The sequence below is a fragment of the Chelonia mydas genome, chromosome 27 (genome assembly GCF_015237465.2).
Source record: "Chelonia mydas isolate rCheMyd1 chromosome 27, rCheMyd1.pri.v2, whole genome shotgun sequence".
NCBI classification, from domain to species: domain Eukaryota; kingdom Metazoa; phylum Chordata; order Testudines; family Cheloniidae; genus Chelonia; species Chelonia mydas.
Genome location: NC_057860.1, coordinates 7,276,948 through 7,296,485, shown reverse-complemented (window position 1 = coordinate 7,296,485; position 19,538 = coordinate 7,276,948). Strand labels below are relative to the sequence as shown.

The 19,538-nt window shown below is 43.4% G+C and overlaps 1 protein-coding gene across 1 annotated transcript in view; it reads right to left on the bottom strand.

The window, feature by feature from the left end:
* MAP3K3 (mitogen-activated protein kinase kinase kinase 3) overlaps positions 1-13,434 on the bottom strand; it is a 51,265-nt gene extending 37,831 nt beyond the window's left edge. Inside the window, exons 1-3 of the mRNA XM_037886775.2 lie at positions 13,105-13,434; positions 3,811-3,938; positions 3,312-3,401 (exon numbers count right to left, since the gene is read on the bottom strand). Coding sequence (XP_037742703.1) covers positions 3,312-3,401; positions 3,811-3,938; positions 13,105-13,108 — 222 coding nt within the window. The 5' untranslated portion in view covers positions 13,109-13,434. The remainder of the gene's footprint in view (positions 1-3,311; positions 3,402-3,810; positions 3,939-13,104) is intronic.
* Positions 13,435-19,538: the final 6,104 nt, after the last annotated feature.

The window sequence follows — 19,538 nt, the reverse complement described above, 5'->3', positions numbered from 1 at the left end:
CATGACAAATGGGCTTCCTGACCAGAGGAACAATGATCTGCAGCCAAAGTAATTTATATATAACTTTCCTAAAGTCTGCTCAGGCATGGGAGGAGTGCAAGGGGTGTGCTCCCCACACTGGCCCTACAGGAGCTGAATTAGGCCAGGTAGGCCCAATCAGCTAAATAGACTGCAAACCAGGGAGCTTTATGCTGGAGGCAACTAATTAGAGAGAAGCTCACCTGGAAGGGACAGGTGGGGCTTTTACAAGACAGAGGAAACTGGAAGTAGAGAGGGTGACTAGGAAAGGCTGTAGTCACTCCTTGGGAACAGGGAGGAGTGTTTGAAGGTTGCGGAGAGAAGTTGCCTAAAGTTACTCTATGGAGAAGGGAGTGAAGAGACTGGCAAACCCAGAAGAGTAGGGAGGGATATAGGAGAGATGGAAGCAGCTCAGGGAAAAGCAGCAAGGTGCAGGGAACAGACCTTGGCTGCTGTGTAGAAGACCTCTTACCTGGAACCCAGAGCAGAGGGTGGGCCCAGGTTCACCTGCCAGCCATTGCGGGAGTGGCACTGTGAGGCAGTGAAGCAGAAGACTGCTTGAGACTGTTGGAGAGCAGGAACCTTGACGCACTCCCCCCCCACCCCGGGAAGGGGAAATCACAATAGTGACCTGGCCAAAGGGCGGAGTCATGAAGAGGACATCTGTGGCTCCTGAAAGTGGCTACAGAGGAGAAACTGACTGGGTGTAACCACTGGAAGGAGTGTAGGCCTGACTGATCTAATCCCCAGGGCTGCCGGGAGGCGGTGCCATCCAATGGTAAGTAGACCAACCCATGGCTGGGAAGGATGAATTTTATGCACAGGGTCATCAAAAGGGGAACTTTGTGTATTTACTCCAGTTCAGCTGTCTAATCAAGGAAAAGGAGGGCAGAAACCCACCGTTTGAGAACCCCTGCTCTAAAGGATAGGCGTTTAAGAGAACTAAATGTCCTAGGGTTTGATCCCCACTAATAAACCAGGGCGGGGAAAATTTTATGCTGGTTACTGAAATGTAGCCTCCCTGGGGTGAAAGGATGGTAGCTGTATAGACAGTCAACAGTAATGCTGCACAAAAGTGCATGAAAATAAAGAACACCTCTAAAGGGCATTTAAGAATTGGATTGCTTTACTGGCTTCCCTTTTAAGTGTTCCTCAGACACACAGGCTGAACTAATCCTTTCTCAGCATGTCAGTATTATCCCTTCAATACCTTCCTGAGCGCTGTGGGTGACTTAAGACTTCTCCAGACACACTTGACTCCTCATTAAGGTTGGGATCAAGATCTCAGAATTTATCTATGTTTCAGTAGAACTATATGGCGCTGAAAGTCTGTTAGAAGCTAAACTTAGGAACTACAGATCCATGGACAATCAGTGACAGTACAGGAAATACTGGAAAAGGGAGCTGGATTCCTGGTAATTACCTACTATCCTTGGCAATATGACCCTAAAAGAGCAGTAGATTTCTGGATACGCAGGCAGAAAACCCATAGACTTATCACTCAAGACAACATTCACTGTGAAATACACATAGCTTGGACAGTAGCTTAGTTAAGAAACTTGTATCTACTGCTCATACAGGCAATGAACAAAGCCAATATTTCTTCACCCTGTGGGCCTCCACAGAGATACTAGATTAAATTGTGGGAGGGAGGTGTGTGTCACAAGCAGAGGAGAGTCACAAGGTTGAGTGAAGCAACATGATCCCAAATCTAGTCCGACTCTCTGCAAAAAATACACTGCTATGGGCAAAGCACTGGCTAGTTTCTTGAAATCCATCCTCCCTGTTCTAGTGACTATTCCACAGGGGAACAGGACTACAGGCTCAGGAAGCAACTCACTGGCTCACACCATCTATGCTCTCACAACAAAGAGCTTCCTATAGACTCCCCCTATCCTATGCTGCATGTAACATTGTGATGACTGAGCGAATGGGGAGGGGGGGGGAAATGAAAAGACAAAACAAAAATAGGATAATATGCACAGGGAGACAGAATGGAGACAAAGGAGTGGAAAAAGGAAGAGACGGACATGGTCACCACTGTGATATGGCAAAGCACAATGGGATTCTGGGAAGGGTCACTCCATCTATCACAAGGGAGGCTCAGACAAAAAGCTGAATGCCACTGGACTAAGCACTAGCTTGAGAGAGGCACAGTTCATTAAGACACTTCACAAACAGTCTTGCGACTTACATCCCCAATCCTAAATCTCTTCTGAGCAGAGCACTAATTGTGCACAATGGGGTGAAGGTTTTGTATGATGGACAAATCAGGTGTAGGTCAAGAAACCACACCATGTTCATTCCCACTTCCTGAATAAGCCAGGATTTGATCCTTGGCCTCCATAGCAGAAATGACCACGAACTAACCCTTACCCACTGAGCATCCTTTGCTTGGGAAATACAATTACGTGAAAAACAGACCAATGAATTTGCCAAATATCAGAGACCCAAGTATGACAGCCAGTCTGACTGTGTCCGCCTAAGAAATAATGGGTGTTGACTACATTTTGGTAAATAGGTGCTGAACTCTGATCCCACACCAGCAGGACAACAGAGTTCAACGCTAATTGGGGAGGCTCACTAGCATTGTTCATCTCTAATTGTAGTAAACCACATCTGATTATACATTTCATCAGGGTCAACCACACTTAGCTATAATGAGTGTTGAACTCTTTTGACCTTCTCCACATTAGTGAGGCAATACATCCAATACTGAGAGGTCAGGGGCAGGAAGGAATTTAACTAGATATAAGTAACAGCCTCAAAGCTTAAACCAGGTCCACTCCACTAAAGTCATTTGACCATTTGTCATTAAGCCCAGGTGTCTTGAATTAATTCTCTGAAAGTGCTGGCAAATATTTGCACATTAAAAGCCTGGGGGTATTGTGGAGTTTGCACTGAAATGAGGTTCACCCAAATAGCACACCATACAGGTGGAATTTCTAGGTTAATTTGTTCTTCAAGACTAGTGAATTCAACCTTATCGGAGACAGATAAGACCTATTTGGTTATCTTGTCCTCCTCTCTTTCTGCTAAGCCGGCAGTGCAGGATTCTTCCCTACAAAATCTCCAGAGCTTTGTCTAGATTAGTTTTTAAATGATTCAACTAATGGGACTTCCAGCACTCTCCTGGGGAAGGTACACTCTACAGCTACAAGACAAAGGCAATAGAAAAAAAAAACTTCACCACCCTCCCATACCTGCTTAAATGAGCTCTGTAAAGGTCACTGAGCATGAACATGCTCTTAATTTATAATTGCTAATACTGAAATGGAAGCCAGTTTTCTTACCGGAATTTTTTTTTCTTCTACTGCACAGGCACACTGGTTTGTTATTGTAGGGTTGCTCAGGAGGGCTGGACTGCTGGCATTATGTTTTTTCTTAAAAGAAAAATTATTGTTGGTTTATAAAAAAAGAAATAAAAGGTGGACGGTGCAAGCTAAAACAAGAAAGCCACTCGGTAGAATTTTCAGCCAATCTACCCAGATAATGTCTTTCCACATACACTTAGGGGAGGCAGATCATGGAGCTACTCTGACCAATCATCAAAACATTGCCTGCTTTAGTCCAATAGAAGGAATAAAATAACCCAAAGTGAACCTAAACCAATGACCTAATCCAAATTAGGAGAGTATAAAGCCCACGAAGTAGGCACATCCCTCTGCAATGCCAGGACTTGCATAAAATACTGGTGCCCTATTGCAGTTGAAGAAAATGGACCCACTTCCACTCTAGTCTAATCCCTTGTGTCAGGTCATAATTGTCAATCTCCATTAAACAATCCTTTACCTGTTTGTTGGAATGAGCAGTGTCTTTATTCTTCATGGTATCAAAGCCAGGCAGCCTGTGACGCCGGCCCATTTGGAGTGCAACCAAGTCCTTCATGATGGAGTTCAATGCCTCCTCCTCCTCCTCATCTGCAATTGACAAGAGGGAAGTTATTTTGGTGAGTATCAGTTGGGGAACTTTCAGGAATTCAAACTAGTGTTCCTCTGGCTGAGAGACCAGATTTTTTTTTTCCCAAGCGCACAGAGTACATCTTCATTCACAACCACTAACCCCCATGACACCTGTATGAAGTAGACATGCATTAGCCTAATTTCAGAGGCAGGTAAATGGAAGGGTAGAGAGTTGTCTAATGTCATGAAGCAAGTCTGGTCAGAGTTAGAATTAGAATATGGGAGTTCCTGCTTCCCAGGACAATGTCCCATTCACCCAGCAAAATTTGCTAAAGAGTGATTTAGGTCACTTAGAGGAATCAGCTGTAGGTGTTTTGTTGCCCAGGAAAACTAGCAAGCATCTGTCCCCTTCCAACCTTACATTCTGCTACCCCAGAGAACCTTCACTGCTTGATGATGGAGCTAGCCCTGCACAACAGCAGGAAAGGAACCAGCCAACCAATTATTCTGAATTATTAGTAGGCCTCAAACATTTAGGCTGATTGTCAAGGGCACATCTCCCTATATCCCCAAAACAAGGTTCACAGAACAAAGGTGTCAGAGTAGCAGCCGTGTTAGTCTGTATTCGCAAAAGGAAAAGCAGTACTTTTGGCACCTTAGAGACTAACAAATTTATTAGAGCATAAGCTTTCATAAGCTACAGCTCACTTCATCGGATGCATCCGAGGAAGTGAGCTGTAGCTCACGAAAGCTTATGCTCTAATAAATTTGTTAGTCTTTAAGGTGCCACAAGTCCTGCTTTTCCTTTTGCGAACAAAGGTTGTCTCCTAAGGAAGCTAAAACACCTTCAGGACGGAAGTCAGAACAGGGCAGCAGTGAGAAGAGCACTGACTGCTTGCAGAGCAGAGATAGCAGCTGCAGGTCAACATCTTCAGGAACATGGTAGGAACCCATGACTGGGATGCCAGCAACTAATTATATTTATACTAGAGTAGTATGAGGAGGCTCTAATCAGGATTGGGGTTCATTGTGCTAGGTACCACACAAACGAGGCAGGTATGGTCTCTGCCCTGAAGAGCTAACCATGAGAAATGCATCCGATGAAGTGAGCTATAGCTCACGAAAGCTCATGCTCAAATAAATTTGTTAGTCTCTAAGGTGCCGCAAGTACTCCTTTTCTTCATCAGAAATCAGTGGCATCTATTTCCAAAGCTGAGCAGGTAGAGCAAGAAATGTAGCAACAACATAAATAACTCTGGCATTTTATTAGGCATCTTATGAATAAACTGGGCTCTTCAGTGTTGCCGGTCACAACTACCAGGGGCCCTGCTTTCAAGTGGAAGTGAGTGGCAAGACTTGCATTGCCTTTTTTCCACTAACAAAACAATATATTGGCTCTGCCTGCTGACTTCAGTCTCAGATCTCACCTCAGCAAATTTTTCATCATCCATGCTGCCTGCTAACTATATGACAGTACTCAAGTGGCCTCATGCTTTGCTATAACTGTGGAAGTGTTGATTAATGCAATTCTCAGCTTAACCACAAATACAACTGAATCAAAGGTCCTGGGTGTCCTTATCCTAGTTACAACTTGGTTTAAATTTATGGTGTGCACAAGACCTTACTATTTCCCTTAAACAAGGCAAAAACCTGGGATTGTCCCAGGCTTTAATCCAATTACATGGATATAGTCATTGCTGATACCACAAATTTTAACTGTGGTGTTTGCAACCAATCACCTAACTCGGTCATATTTGTAGCATAGATGAGCATAAAAAAAAAGTTATGATGCGTTTATAAACCATAACACCATAACACCCTCCACTCAGGTACAGTCAAGCAAACAGTGAGGCTGCTAAACTATATCCGCTATATTCCATTTTCACTTAATTACAACTGTCAGGAAAAAAAATTGACCTTTTGGGTTAAAAGTTCTCATGTAACCAATAAAATGTAGTCTTCCAGAGCCTGTCTGAATTTAGGACTGAGGTGAAATGGCAGAGCTGTGTGGAAAGCATAAAACTGGAATACAAGGCGGTACTGCAGGAGTTAGCTAGACACCTGCTTAGTCTATGCCAAATCATTCACTGAAATTAGTCCCTTGCTTTCAATATCAACTAAATATTGTAGAGAAAGAGTTGTAGATGGCATGTGAACTTTTGCTCAAACTAGTTACTGGCTTATTGACTTCATTTCTGAAGCACTATGTATTCTGAGCAACAAAGCATCGGATGTTATCAGTTACACAATCCTGTCATTGGCACATGTGTACATACTATATTCTTGGACTGTTGTATGTATACCTTATCAAAACTCTATAGTGTTTGTTTCTTTAGACACTGTATCCAGTTAAATCTCCTCTAATAGGAGTGTAACCTCATTATAAAATCTGAGCCAAATATAAACTCTACTTTGAACAAACTGAAAAGAATGTGTTGTCCTCTATGGAGTCTTGCAGAAAATTGGGGAGGGGATAGCAGGAGAGAGAGCTGGACGAAGAGAAACCTACTCATGTAGGTTTCACGTTTGGCAGTGTTATAAGAAATACTAAATAAACTGGTTAGTCTTTAAGGTGCCACAAGTACTCCTTTTCTTTTAACATAACAGACAAGGTTATCAAGCTTTTCTATCTAATTTTAGGCTGTACTATTTTAAGATCTGTCATAAACCTGAGATTAGTTACCTAGATATGCAGACCTTGATATGCAATTTCCCCTCCTTCCCAAAGTACTTACAGCTATCAGTTTATAATGTGGTTAAATTAAAATTTACAGCTCTCTGGGGCTAATATTTTAACAAAACCAGAGTTAAAAATAAAAAACCCAGTTAAAGAAAGTCAGGTTTTGTTTTTTTTTTTAAATCCCACTCTGGATGCATGTTGTTGCTCTAGGATATTGATTTACATAAGTACAAGCCTAACAAAGTCTTAGAATCAATGGGAACATGAGACATTTCTGAACATTACAGTATGTTTCTCATGTATATACATTTGTAAAAAAACCAACAACTTATTTGATGAAGCAAGGGCGCACATTTATTCCTCATTTCATGTTACACACTTGATCACAAATATTTATTCCTGAATTTAGGTTACTACTTATAAAAAGAGGGGTCACTAATTGACTTACTAATAACAAAATGAACAAGTTAGATTATTATGCCCAAAGGAGGTGTATGTGGAGTGAATATATCAGACTTTTCCAAAATTTAATGTAAACCATTATGAGTCCAAAGCAAAAGAGGGAAATTTATGTATTTGTAACAAAGCAGCATACAAAAGCCCCAATCAGGGTCACACAGTTCCTGCCCTGGGATTTCCAACAACACTCAGCATTGACCTAACTCTGCTCCAATTCATGTTACTGGTAAAGCTTCTACAGACTTCAGCAAGAACAGTTAAGCCAATGTTAGGAACCCCTAGGAAAGAGATAGCTAAGACAGAAAATATCATAATGCCACTATATAAATTCATGGTACACCCACACCTTGAATGGCCCCATCCCAAACAAGATATATTAGAATTGGAAAAAGTATAGAGGGGGCAACAAAAATGATTAGGGGGTATGGAGGACAGATTAAAGAGACTGGGACTGTTCATCTTAGAAGAGACGACTAAGGGAGAGTTATAATAGAGGTCTATAAAATCATGAATGGTATAGAGAAAGTGAACAGGGAAGAGTTTACCCCTTCATATAATATGAGATCTAGAAGTCAACCAATGAAAATAATAGGCAGCAGCAGGTTTAAAGCAAACTAAAGGAAGTACTTGACACAACGCAGTCAACATGTAGAACTCATTGCCAGGGGATGTTGTGAAGGCCAAAAGTATAACTGGGTTCAAAGAGAATTAGATAAGTTCATGGAGGATAAGACTATCAATGGTTATTAACCAAGATAGTCAGGGACAAAATCCCATGCTCTGGGTATCCCTAAACCTCCAACTGCCAGAAACTCAGACTGGACAACAGGTGTTGGATCACTCAAGCTGCTGTTCTATTTACTCCCTCTGAAGCATCTGGCACCAGCCACTGTAGGATGACAGGATACTGGGCTAGATGGACCACTGGTCTGACCCACTATGGCTACTCTTATGTTCTCCCCCCAGCCCCCCCAGAGTGCATTACTCCAGCCGCCACCATGTAGACTAGCCCATGGTGTACCTCAATATAGTCTAAGACTAAAACCTTACAGTCTATGCAATAATTTAAAATTAATGCACCCTTAAAGTTGAGAATCAAGTATCAAATGTAATGAAATTAAACCATAACTGTTTCCTGCTGCCTAAGTGGATCTCCTTTCTTCCATATTGAAAAATAAGGGTTTACGTTTTGCATTTGACAGCACTTTGTGTACAGTTAATTTTACTGCTTCCCTTATACAATCAATCACTTTACCCCTGTTAGCACAGGTGTTTCACACACCAACAAAGAGGAGAAAGTTTAAAACTAGAAAAATGTGATTGTAAAACCACAAGAAAACCTATGGGACTGGGATACTACCTGAAAGTACAGCCAACCGCACAGAGGTGGCTAGGGCCCACAGGGATACAAGTGCTAAGATCTAGTATCAGAGTTTGCAGTGCGTGCCTGCATAGTAATACTGTTATACCAACACTGACTGTGGATATCATGGTATCACCCATAAACACAGCCACATAAATGATTTATGTTTCAAGTGGTCTCCAACCTGGTGGTCTTTTTAAAGAATACTAGAGAACTGGGCTGGGAAAGGAAATTTCGTGTCTTGAATTTGTCCATTGCCTTTATAACAAAAGTGTTAAATGTGATCTAGTCAATATTCTGACAAATTCAAGTCCAATCCTGCAAATTTGAAACCAGTCCAGAGCACTCAGCCCCTTTCAAGTTCAGATACAATGCTGTACTGCAGTTTTAACAGTAGACTGTTTATTTTGATATCCTTCACAGACACATAATGACCCCAAAGTCAAATAAGTGAGACTGCTGAAAACGTTCAGCCAAGTAGGCAATTTGGTTGGCTGAATGCTCCCTAGTGCTATAATACATGATAGACTGTTTTTGTTTTTTTAAGTTCATATTGGTGGCGTCTGATCTTCATTTTTCACATCAATCTCCATTTTTACAGCAAACTGAATATTAAATATTTGGATTTTAACTCATTTTATATCAAAGTGTGGCTTCAGTTAAGGTCTGTATGGCAATGGAAATACAAATCTGAAAGACTGTTTCTTTTATATAGGTCAACAGGTACTTTATGATCAAGATTTTACAGCCTCAGCTTTAAAAAAAAAGTAATATTTGCAGCACTATCAGTTTTATGGCACAATGCAGAAGTTAATACAAATGAAATCTAAGCAACTTTGGAAGAGCACTGAGACACCCTGTTTTGCTAGGTCTCCAGCAGGTCTGGGAAACACAGTTCTGCTTTGTACGGGAAAGATGTTGTCCAGGAAATGCTTTTCATGTTTTAAAAACTACACTCCAGGATGTTATAACATTGATAAAGGGGAATTACTACTTACAAGGAAAGTTATTCCTTGTGTAAAGCATTTATTTCAGTTAAAATTCACTCAGACCTGCGTAATAAACCAAGTCAGCGAATTTGCTATGGCAGGGATGGAAATAGTTTAAAACAAAATCACAAAGTTCAACAAACAAAGCATAGAAGCATCTGCACGTTGGTTAAAAACAGGAAGCCTGTAAACCCCTATAAACAAGTTTGCATGGTATGAGAACAGGAGGGATGGTGACAGAGTAGTGTCTGTTGTTTATTTGTAAGAAAGAAGCACACTTTTTAACACAGAGGCACCTGGTTAGTTTGATCCAATGACTGGGAAACTCACGTCAATCAATGAATTTTACAAATTAGAAATACCAAAATACAGCCTAAAGCTTTTTTTCATTGAACAAGTGTAATTTGCAGTCCTTCAGTGCACATGGGTCAGTGTACCCTAGGGTATTTTGTAGAAGTAAAGTATTAATGATACAAAATTTCACTCCATGTTCAGGGTCTGTTTTTACAACATGTCTGTACAGCAAGTAGCATAAAGGCCTCAATCCCCTGATTCAGACCTCTGGGCGCTATTGTAATGCTACTAATAGTACAACACAGCATTAGAGAAGTTCTATGGTAATTCGTTAATCTCACTATCAGAGGCTTATGTCTTCACAATTGCCAGTGTCTTCAAAATTTGCAACTCACTTGCCTTACAAATGTCAAAAGCCAGAGCTCCTCTATGTGACTGCAAGGCATAGAAAAAACTGGGACTCCCTATTTTAAATTCTAACAAAACGGTTAAAAATTGAAAACTGGCTGTAAATGGCAGACTTATTCCTTCCCCCTCCCCCATAATGCAACAGTGGCTGTCAATGCAGCAAAGCCTAAAAGCTCTGCTTACGGGTAAGTGTGTGAGCCAAGGGAAGGAAATGACACAGGCAGGAAAAAAGCAGATTGAGGGAAAGACTCAACTGCAGCTGGGCCTGCAATGAGTATTTCAGTCTAGGTCTAGCACAAGCCCTTCAATCTCAACACAGCTCTCCCCACTGTTTCTCAAATATATGCACATGTTTCTCTTTAACAAAAGCAGTATCAGCTTCTCCCACACTGCTGAAAAGCCCTGTACAGAAATTAAATTTAGTGGTAACTTCCTATAAAGTGCAAAAGATCAACTTTAATGCATTTCAGCACTGTTAATGGAGTTACCTCAAATTGCAACACTAATATCCCTTTAACTACTCAGTATATTAACTAAGTTTTTTAGGGTAATTTATGAAGAAAAGTAGAAAGCTAAATGAAACAATGTAAAGAATAATACGGTATAACCTAGACTATCCAAACATCTATCCAAAACTGGCTCATTGTCTCCAGAGGTCTATCAGGTTGAAAATTCCCTCCATTATCTAAATAAATTATCCAATCTAATTTTCTATCGTCAAAGACCTCTAAATAATCATGGCTATACAATGATTATTTAATTTAAGAGGTATTGTACAAAGCAGGATGGCATTCATTAGTTTAACAGCCAGTGAAATCACCCCTTTTCATTTTGCAATTCATGAGCGCACACACAAATATTAGCTATATGATTGTGATTAGTAAGCATTTTAGTGGAAGGCAGACTTTCATTTTCTCAAGTATTGTGTGTTTAAAGACCTTCAGGTCTGTTGCTACAGAGCAACCACCAGACTATTCTGCCTGTGTTTCTAAGCATGATCTAGCCATGAAGCTTAATGCATCAACATCTGAATTTACAATTAAACCAAATTATATATATTTGTTTTAAGCACTGTTAGCGATGCTGCATGGATTTATATTTTAACATAAGAGACTATGTTATGTTTAACATTATATGCAGGAGACTAAACAACAAAGCAGAGTTTTAGCAAACCAGATAACTTCAGAAAAAAAATCGAAGTTTCAACTCCCAAAACAGTGCAACTACATAACTCTGCAGTTAGGTTAATAACAGTACTTACTTTGCCAGCATACAAATATGGCCAAGTGTAAGCTCTATTTTACATAAATTAAACTTTTCTCTTGGTTTACAATAGACTGAATTTTGGACTAAACAAGAAACCAGGTGAACTCAGAAAACCTTGCAAGGCACTTCCCTCTACAGTTCATGTCTTCCGAAAACATTAACTCCAATAGTTCAGATTGAATTAGGACAGCCTGTGGTGGCAACTTAACAGCTCTTCAGCTCCATAACTTGTCTAAAAATGCTATTGTCTGAATTTAGTAAAACAAATGAGGATTGAATGGAAGCTTCATACTTGAGACTGAAGATTTTGATAGAATTCCAAGTCACAAATAGTGCTATGGCCAAAATTTTCACATTTGGGTTGCTACAGTGAAGCAGCTACATCCGTATTTCAAAATACGTGACCTGAATCTTAGAGGTGCTAAACTTCACAATTTCAGTCAAAGTCAGAGGAGCTGTGGATGCTCATTTACCTTCCAAAAGTGTCTAACTTTAAACATCAGAGTTTGTAAATGTCGCCCTATATTTTTAGAATTTTACTGAAATACCCTCCAAGCTCCTGATCAAACTTATAGTAAAAGTATTTTACATTACCAATCAAAAATCAATATTGGTTTTAAAAAAATTTACAAAATGTTTACATTCCTCAAATATCACTAATTGTCACATACCATCAGGCAATAACAGAATCACCGTAAGTTCTTCAAAATATGAGCCCCCCTGACACTGGAGCAAGAAACTATGTTAGTTCCAGCCATGTTCAAGAATGGTTTTCAAGCAGGATTTAGTTTCAGGGTGAGGTAAAAAGGGCATGTGACAAAGGTATAATACAACATAATACCAGGGGTGCTGGTATTTACCTTCTCATAATACAAGAATGAAACTGAAAGTCACAAAATATTAAAATGAGCACAGGGAATACTTTTTCACACAACTCCTAATTAACCAATGGAACTCGCTGCCACAAGACAAAGAAAGATTATTCCTAGAAGTCTCTAACGATAACATCCACTGTTACAGCAGACAAGAAAAAAAAGATTATAAAGGGACACAACCTCACATTTAAGGGCGTAAGACAACTACCTAGTGGGGGTGGAGAAAGTTACTACATAACTAACCCTGGCAGAGTTTTTGCCTCTGCCCTCATTGTTGGATTCAGCACAGCACTTATGCCCTGAACTGATCTGGAGTCAACACCTCCCTAGGGGGGCTCTGCACACCAGGGCGGACAGGGCTTTAGCCCAGGCTGTGCCCAGCAGCCCACCAGAGGCCTTAGTGTCAGGGGCTCATGCGAGGAAAGAGGCGCGTCTCCCCGAGGCGCGTGGGGGCAACCCCTGCTAGGACCCCCCTAGGCACACCGCAGGGTAAAGCACGGCCGGCGCCCCTGGCCCGGGCGAGCCCCAGCCGTTGCCGCACCCCGGGGTGCGGGTGGCACCCCAGTGGCAGGAGAGTGGGGGGAGTCCAGCCTGCAACCTCGGGGGCAGGCACGTGGACCTGGGGGGGGGGGGGGCTCTGAGCGGGGCTCCTACTGGGGAGACCAAAAGGCAGCCGAACCCCACAGACCGGGCGGCCCCAGATGCTCCCATGTCCCCCTCACAGTGGGGCCCGGGCGCGCGCAGTTCCCCCCGTCACACTCCCCCCCCCGCCAACGGCCGCAACCAGCCCCTCCCCCCCACCGGAGCGACAGTCCCGCCTCAGACTCGCCCCCCCCAGCCGGACCCCTACCCATCTCGGCGGCGGCCGGGCCCGCGCCCAGGCGGGGCGAGGGGCTTGGCGGCTCTCCGGCGCGCTGTCTCCGGCCCCAGGCTGTCACGGCCGCGGCTCCATGGCGGCCGGGATCCGGGGGGGAGGGCTCAGAGCCGCCGCCGCCGCATTCCCAGGCCCGGGCCACTGCCGCCAACGTCTCCTTGCAGCGGCCCCTCTCCGGCTCCTCCCCGCGGCGGGACCGGGATGGGGCGGGGGGGGCCCGGGCTCTCCCCTTCACCGCCTCCGCGGGGCGCACGGACCGTCAGCAAAACAAACCGCTCAGCGGCCGCCGCGCGCGCACGCACGCACCCGCCGCCGGCGCCGCCGCCTGCCAATAACAGGGGCCGGCCCGTCGCTTGTCTGCCAATCACACGGGCCGAGCCACCCACCCGACGTTGCCGCCTGCCAATCAGAGGCGGCGAGCCCGCCCGCCCCTCCCTCCCAATCACGGAGGTCGACCCCCTTCCATGCCAATCACAGGGGAAGAACGGCTGCACCGCCCCCCGTCAATCAGACGTATGGCCCCGCCCCTCTCTCGACACGGGGCGGTATCAGCTCAGCCCCACCCCTAAGCCTGCCAATCACCTTGATGGATGTCTGTCTAGGTGCTGGGACCCGCCCCCCAGAGTCTATTTGCTCAGGTTGCAGAGCCAGCTGCTGAGGTTACAGCTGGGGCTGGGTGAGTGGGAGCCTGTACCTTGCCCTGCATTGTGGGTGTGCCCAGGTTTGCCCAGGGAACGATGATGGGCAGGGCTGTTTATTTAAATGTAATTGAAGTAATGGGGCAAAGAGGAGTTCAGATAGTTCCCTCCAGTATCCACTACTTGGCTGCAGTCATCCTTGTGCTTCAGCGGCCCTTCTGCAGCCCATGCACCTACTTGGGTTAGATTCTTTAGCTAACCTCTATAAATTGTGGGTCATCTGCATTTGCTAGATCATTAAATGCTAGACCTAGGGCACCTCACAGTTACAGGAGTGTCAGGCCCCTGCCTTAAAAAAGTCAGGTTAGCTTAAAAAATCTGGAGACAAACTCAGCTTTTTTGCTATGTTTGTTGTTGAGCTCTTAGAATTCACATTTTCTGAACCACCAGGAAGGCCAGAAACACTTCATTTAAAAAAAAAAATACGATAAACGAAGACTACGATTCTCACATGACTCCAAGAGTTGGGACTTCGAGTTGGCACCCTTATAGCTAATTTTTTGCCATGATAAAAATAGACCATTTATTCCTAATGTGGTTTCAGTCTTAGGCACTCCTTTAAGGTGGTAATGGCACTCCTTTACCACCCACCTCCTGACTGTGTTTCCTTAACAACTTTATGTGAAAGACTCTGAAATTCTTTTGAAAATCCAAAAATATGTGAACCTGTTCTCTTTTATCCGCTACTTTTTTGAGATGCTCAAAAAATTCTAGCAGAGGCATGATTTTCCTTTACACAAGCCAGGTAGCTGCGGATTCCCTTCACCTCTAGAGCTGATTATCCATAGTTCTGCAGTCTGTGCCACCCCTAGGCCTAAACCCAAAGTGAAGGAGACCTAGATAAAATGGATATAAAACTGACTGAATACTGGCAATAGGACCACATAGGGCAATGATCGATAGCTAAGAATCCAATTGCAGGGCAGTGTCCAGTGTGGCAGGATGGGTGTAGCCTGGCCTCATTCCTACCAAAAGGCACCAGACACTCCTCTGAAGCAAAAGAGAATCACCCCCACACCAACCAACCCTTAGAGATACACTGGGGGCTGCCTCCTTCCCCAAGGAGCCATTAGGACACCTGCCCCCTTCTCTGCTGGTTCCACCTGGGGCCAAGCTCTGCTCTGATGGCACCTATCAGCAATGATGTTGGCCAATATCACAAATACCAGAGCTGCTCAATAGCTGAAAGACAGACCATCTGCAAATATGATTAGCAGTTCTCTATCAGGCCAGTAGAGGGGACTCTTAGCCAGTTTATTTAAAGAATTAGGAGCTGTACCCTCCTATTTAGGAAGGCTCAAGTAGGCAAAAGGGATGGCACTGTCAAAAATGGCATTACCTGTTTCAGAGACACTGACAGTTCAGAAGCAAATGATCTAGAATGCTTATTGATCAACCCTAATATATATAGTACAAGATGGGGTACTAGTTGGTATCTGCTATAGATGACCAAATCACGCTACAGAACAGGATGAACACTTATCTATGTGTAGAATATAACTGATCACCGAGGACTTCACTCTGGGTGCCATATGGTGGAGGTCTCATGCTGACAGTAGGAAAACCTCCTTGGAATTTCTAAAAACGATAGTTGACAATTTCCCAACACAAAGAGCATTGCATCCAACATGGAACTCTGGCTCAGGCCTCATCTTGACAGATACAAACTGATCTTTGAACTGAAAATTGGTGGTTGCTTAAACACAAGTGACCATGACTTGATTACGTGCGTTAGACGTGAAGAGAACTGAGGCCCCAACCAGTAATATATACTTGGGACCTTAAAAGGGCCAATTTCACAAAGCTGAAAATAAGAGTTAGCTAAATCACCTGGGAGGAAAAATTGAAACAAAAGAAATATGAATGATAATTGGGAACTGTTTAAGGATATTTTACTAGATGCCCAAAACCCACATTCCCACAGTTACAAAAGTCAGCTACTTTGGTTAAAAACAGCCGGACAGATGGGAAGTGAAAGCAGCAATAAAAACCCAATATATAGCAAATGGAAAAAAATGGGAAGCTGATAGTTTCTAATTTATATTTATTAGTAGGTATTGTCTTTTTGCTTCCCTTATCAATTTTCTACAAGGAGAAATCTCTGGCCAGGAGAGTTAAGGATGATAAGGAGGTGGTTGTCAATAGTAATGCAGAAAGGCAGAAATGTTCAATAAATATTTGTTTTGTATTTGGGAAAAAGCCGAATGATATATTTCACATCATATGATGAAATGTTTTCCATTCCAATAGTAACTAAGTAGTACGTTAAACAGAAGCTGCCAAGCTCCACACAGAAGACACTGGGAAAAAGAAGGATGATACTCTGTCTCAACTTTTAGCCCAGTGGTTAGGTACTTACCTGGGATGTAGAAGGCCCCGGGGTTCAAGTCCCCCTCTGCTTTAACCACTGGGCTATGGGATACTCCGATACGGGGCTCTCGCAATCTCCTATTAAAACTATTCTAACTTCGCTAAACAAACAGTCATCCGCACAGGGGGGCCAGATCCTGTATCTTCTACCTCCCGAGTGCCCTACCTCAGAGGCTATAGAGTCCTTCTCACACTCTCTGGTCCAATGACTAATTATTTATCCACAGTTTAAACAGGAGATATTCAGGGCACCCCATATCAGACTATCCCATAGCCCAGAAGTTAGGGCACTCATCTGACACGTGGCAGATCCACTTTCAAATCCCTTCTCCTCAGGCAAAGGGGGAACTTCAACTGGGGTGAGTAACTTCCACATCCCAGGTGAGTACCAGAGCCAGTGGGCTACAAGTCTGAGGGGTGTCCTCTTTTCTTCCCTTGCAAGAACTGCCTTAGACACCTGACTCCACCAGGGGGTTCACAGCCGAGAATCCCATGCAGAGAGAGCACCAAACTCTGGGATGGGACTTCGGACACACTCCTCTCTTCAGCATCTTCCATTGGCTAACTTAAGCAGCTCCCCACCCAGGATGCTGGCTTTCAAGAATTCCATTCTCATGTGCTGCTCTCTCCTCATTCATTGGATAGGGAGCCTGAGCACCTGAACACAGACTTTGTGAGGCTCCTAGAATATCACTAGAATTAAGAGTTAGCCACAATGACTAAGGCTATGGCTGCACTTGCAGCTGTAGAGCGCTTTGGGTTAAACCAGCCTTCGTAGATTGCACAAGGGAAAGCGCCACAGTCTGTCCACACTGGCGTGGCCACATTTGCAGCGGTGCATGATGGGCAGCTATCCCAGCATTCAAGTGGCTGCAATGTGCTTTTCAAATGAGGGGGGTGGGGCAGAGTGTGTTGTGTGTATGTGGGGGGGAGAGAGAGAATGGGTTTTTGGAGTGCTGAGAGCATTCAGGCACTCCTGCAGCGAGTTACAAAGGGAAGAGCGACCACTTGGCTTAAGGGGATTATGGGATGTTTCCGAGGTCAATCAGAGTCCAGTAGCTTAACTCCTCATTCACACTGACCCTGGGGTGTCTCAGCCAATGCGCAACAGCCGTTATCCCTCTCGTGGAGGTGGAGTACCAGGAGCGCTCCAGCCAGGGAGTCAGAGAGCTCTACGTGCCTTGCCAGTGTGGAGGGGGAGTAAGGTAGACCGCTCTGGGTGGCTTTATTGAAGTATAAAGTGCAAGTGTAGCCAAGGCCTAACACAACCAGCCAGCTCTCCACAGTTGGGATTCAGTGTGCCAGACAACACACCTTCTCCATCATGTTCAAACAACTACTGGCCTAAATAAGAGGAAGGCAGGCAAACCACATGCAAAGTTTCCAATCAATAGATCAATTTGAATTAGAAAAAGGATGAAACATTCCATCTGGGTAGATTTCTACAGCACCTCTCACTGGAGTACGTATGTGCCAAGAAGTGAATTCTGCCCATGGAAAGCAAAGGTAGCAGTGGGAGTTGTGTGCTGATGCCAAGTGTGGAAATAGGCCCATAATGAGTGCCCACTGAAACCTAACGTTGGGGCTCACAGGGAACGGGAAAGGCGATCGAGGTGACAAATACTCCTCTCACCAGGTGTCTGGATGCACAAGCCAGTCCTCTGAGAACAGCCATTTATCCAGACTTTGCTGGATTTCACATACCCCAGAGCATGAAGCTATACAAGGCAAGTGAGGATGAGTTAAAAATGTCAGACAAGTGTATTTGTCCTAAGCAGAAAATGGCTTACTTGCTACACCCTGGCATACCGACCAATAGGGCACTCCACCAGAGACAGCAGCAAGGAGAAATCAGTGGAGACAGCAATAACTAAGTGGATGGCAACTGGGAAAGGGTTCTTTGGAGAACAGTGAAGATCCTGGAAGCAGCTCCATGGGGATGTAAAAAACCTTTCTAGGGCAAATCACATTTCAGAATGATATTATGACAAATAGAAGCAAAAGGCCAATGTCACTATTTTCCTCTAAACCTTGATTACTGGAACAAGAAGTCTATGTTTTGCTACGAGTATGCTAAGCGTCTTCAGAGGTAACTCCTTTCTTCAGGGCCAAAATTCTAAGAACGAGAGGCAGATAGAGATCCAGAAACCAGATTATTTTCATGGACAATAGACTGATAGTTTATAGAATTGCAACCAATGCATTTATTTGCATATGAGAGCTAATTATTTAATGTCAGGTTTCAGAGTAGCAGCTGTGTTAGTCTGTATCCGCAAAAAGAAAAGGAGGACTTGTGGCACCTTAGAGACTAACACATTTATTTGAGCATAAGCTTTCGTGAGCTATAGCTCACTTCATTGGATGCATGCAGTGGAAAAATACAGTGGGGAGATTTATATACATAGAGAACATGAAACAATGGGTGTTACCATACACACTGTAACGAGAGTGATCAGGCAAGGTGAATGCATCCGATGAAGTGGGCTGTAGCTCACAAAAGCTTATGCTCAAATAAATTGGTTAGTCTCTAAGGTGCCACAAGTCCTCCTGTTCTTTTATTTAATGTCCGTACATAACTATTTTACTGAGCTCTTATGAAGTAAAGTGGCACTTCCAATTCAGGCATCAACTGACCTCTCCATCAGTATTATAGAAAATCTGGTTCAATCTGAGAAGGCAGGATGCCTCTCAGAAGCCAATAAAACTGGAGGAACTGAGTAGTTAATGAACAGAGCTTTCCACAATTAGACTGAAGGATGATTTTGTCCTAAATTTACAACTGATCAAAACCTCAGGGATCAAGTCATCATTTGAACTAAAAATAAGCCAACTGCCACCCTTTATTTTGATCACTATAGACAGGTACTGGTGAATTATTATTGTGCATTGAAAGTGCCATTTAATGAAGGCCAAAATCGTGAATGAAGAGAGAATCCAAAGAAGCAGGGTAATAAGTGTTTGGGTTTTTTTTTTTTTAAATTTATTTTAAGAATAATTACCTGAAAAAGTATTAAACTTTTATCTATGTTACCTTAACTGATCATTTAAGTGCTTTTCAAATTTAGCTCTGTGAACTGATCTGTTGGTATGTAGTTTTTGTAACGTGTTACTCGCAAACTTAACTTTGAGCTGGTAAAGTTCTGTCTGGGACTAGGCACATGAGAACAAAGATGATCATTGAACTTTACTAGCCTAGGAAGCCCATGGAAAATATAAACCTATAACCCCTTTCTCTGCACATCAGTGAACCTGCAACAAGACACAAGACAAAAAATCAACATTTTTAAGCAGTTTTCTTGTTCACCCGCAATCCGTTTTAACTCACCACACAGCAAACTGCAG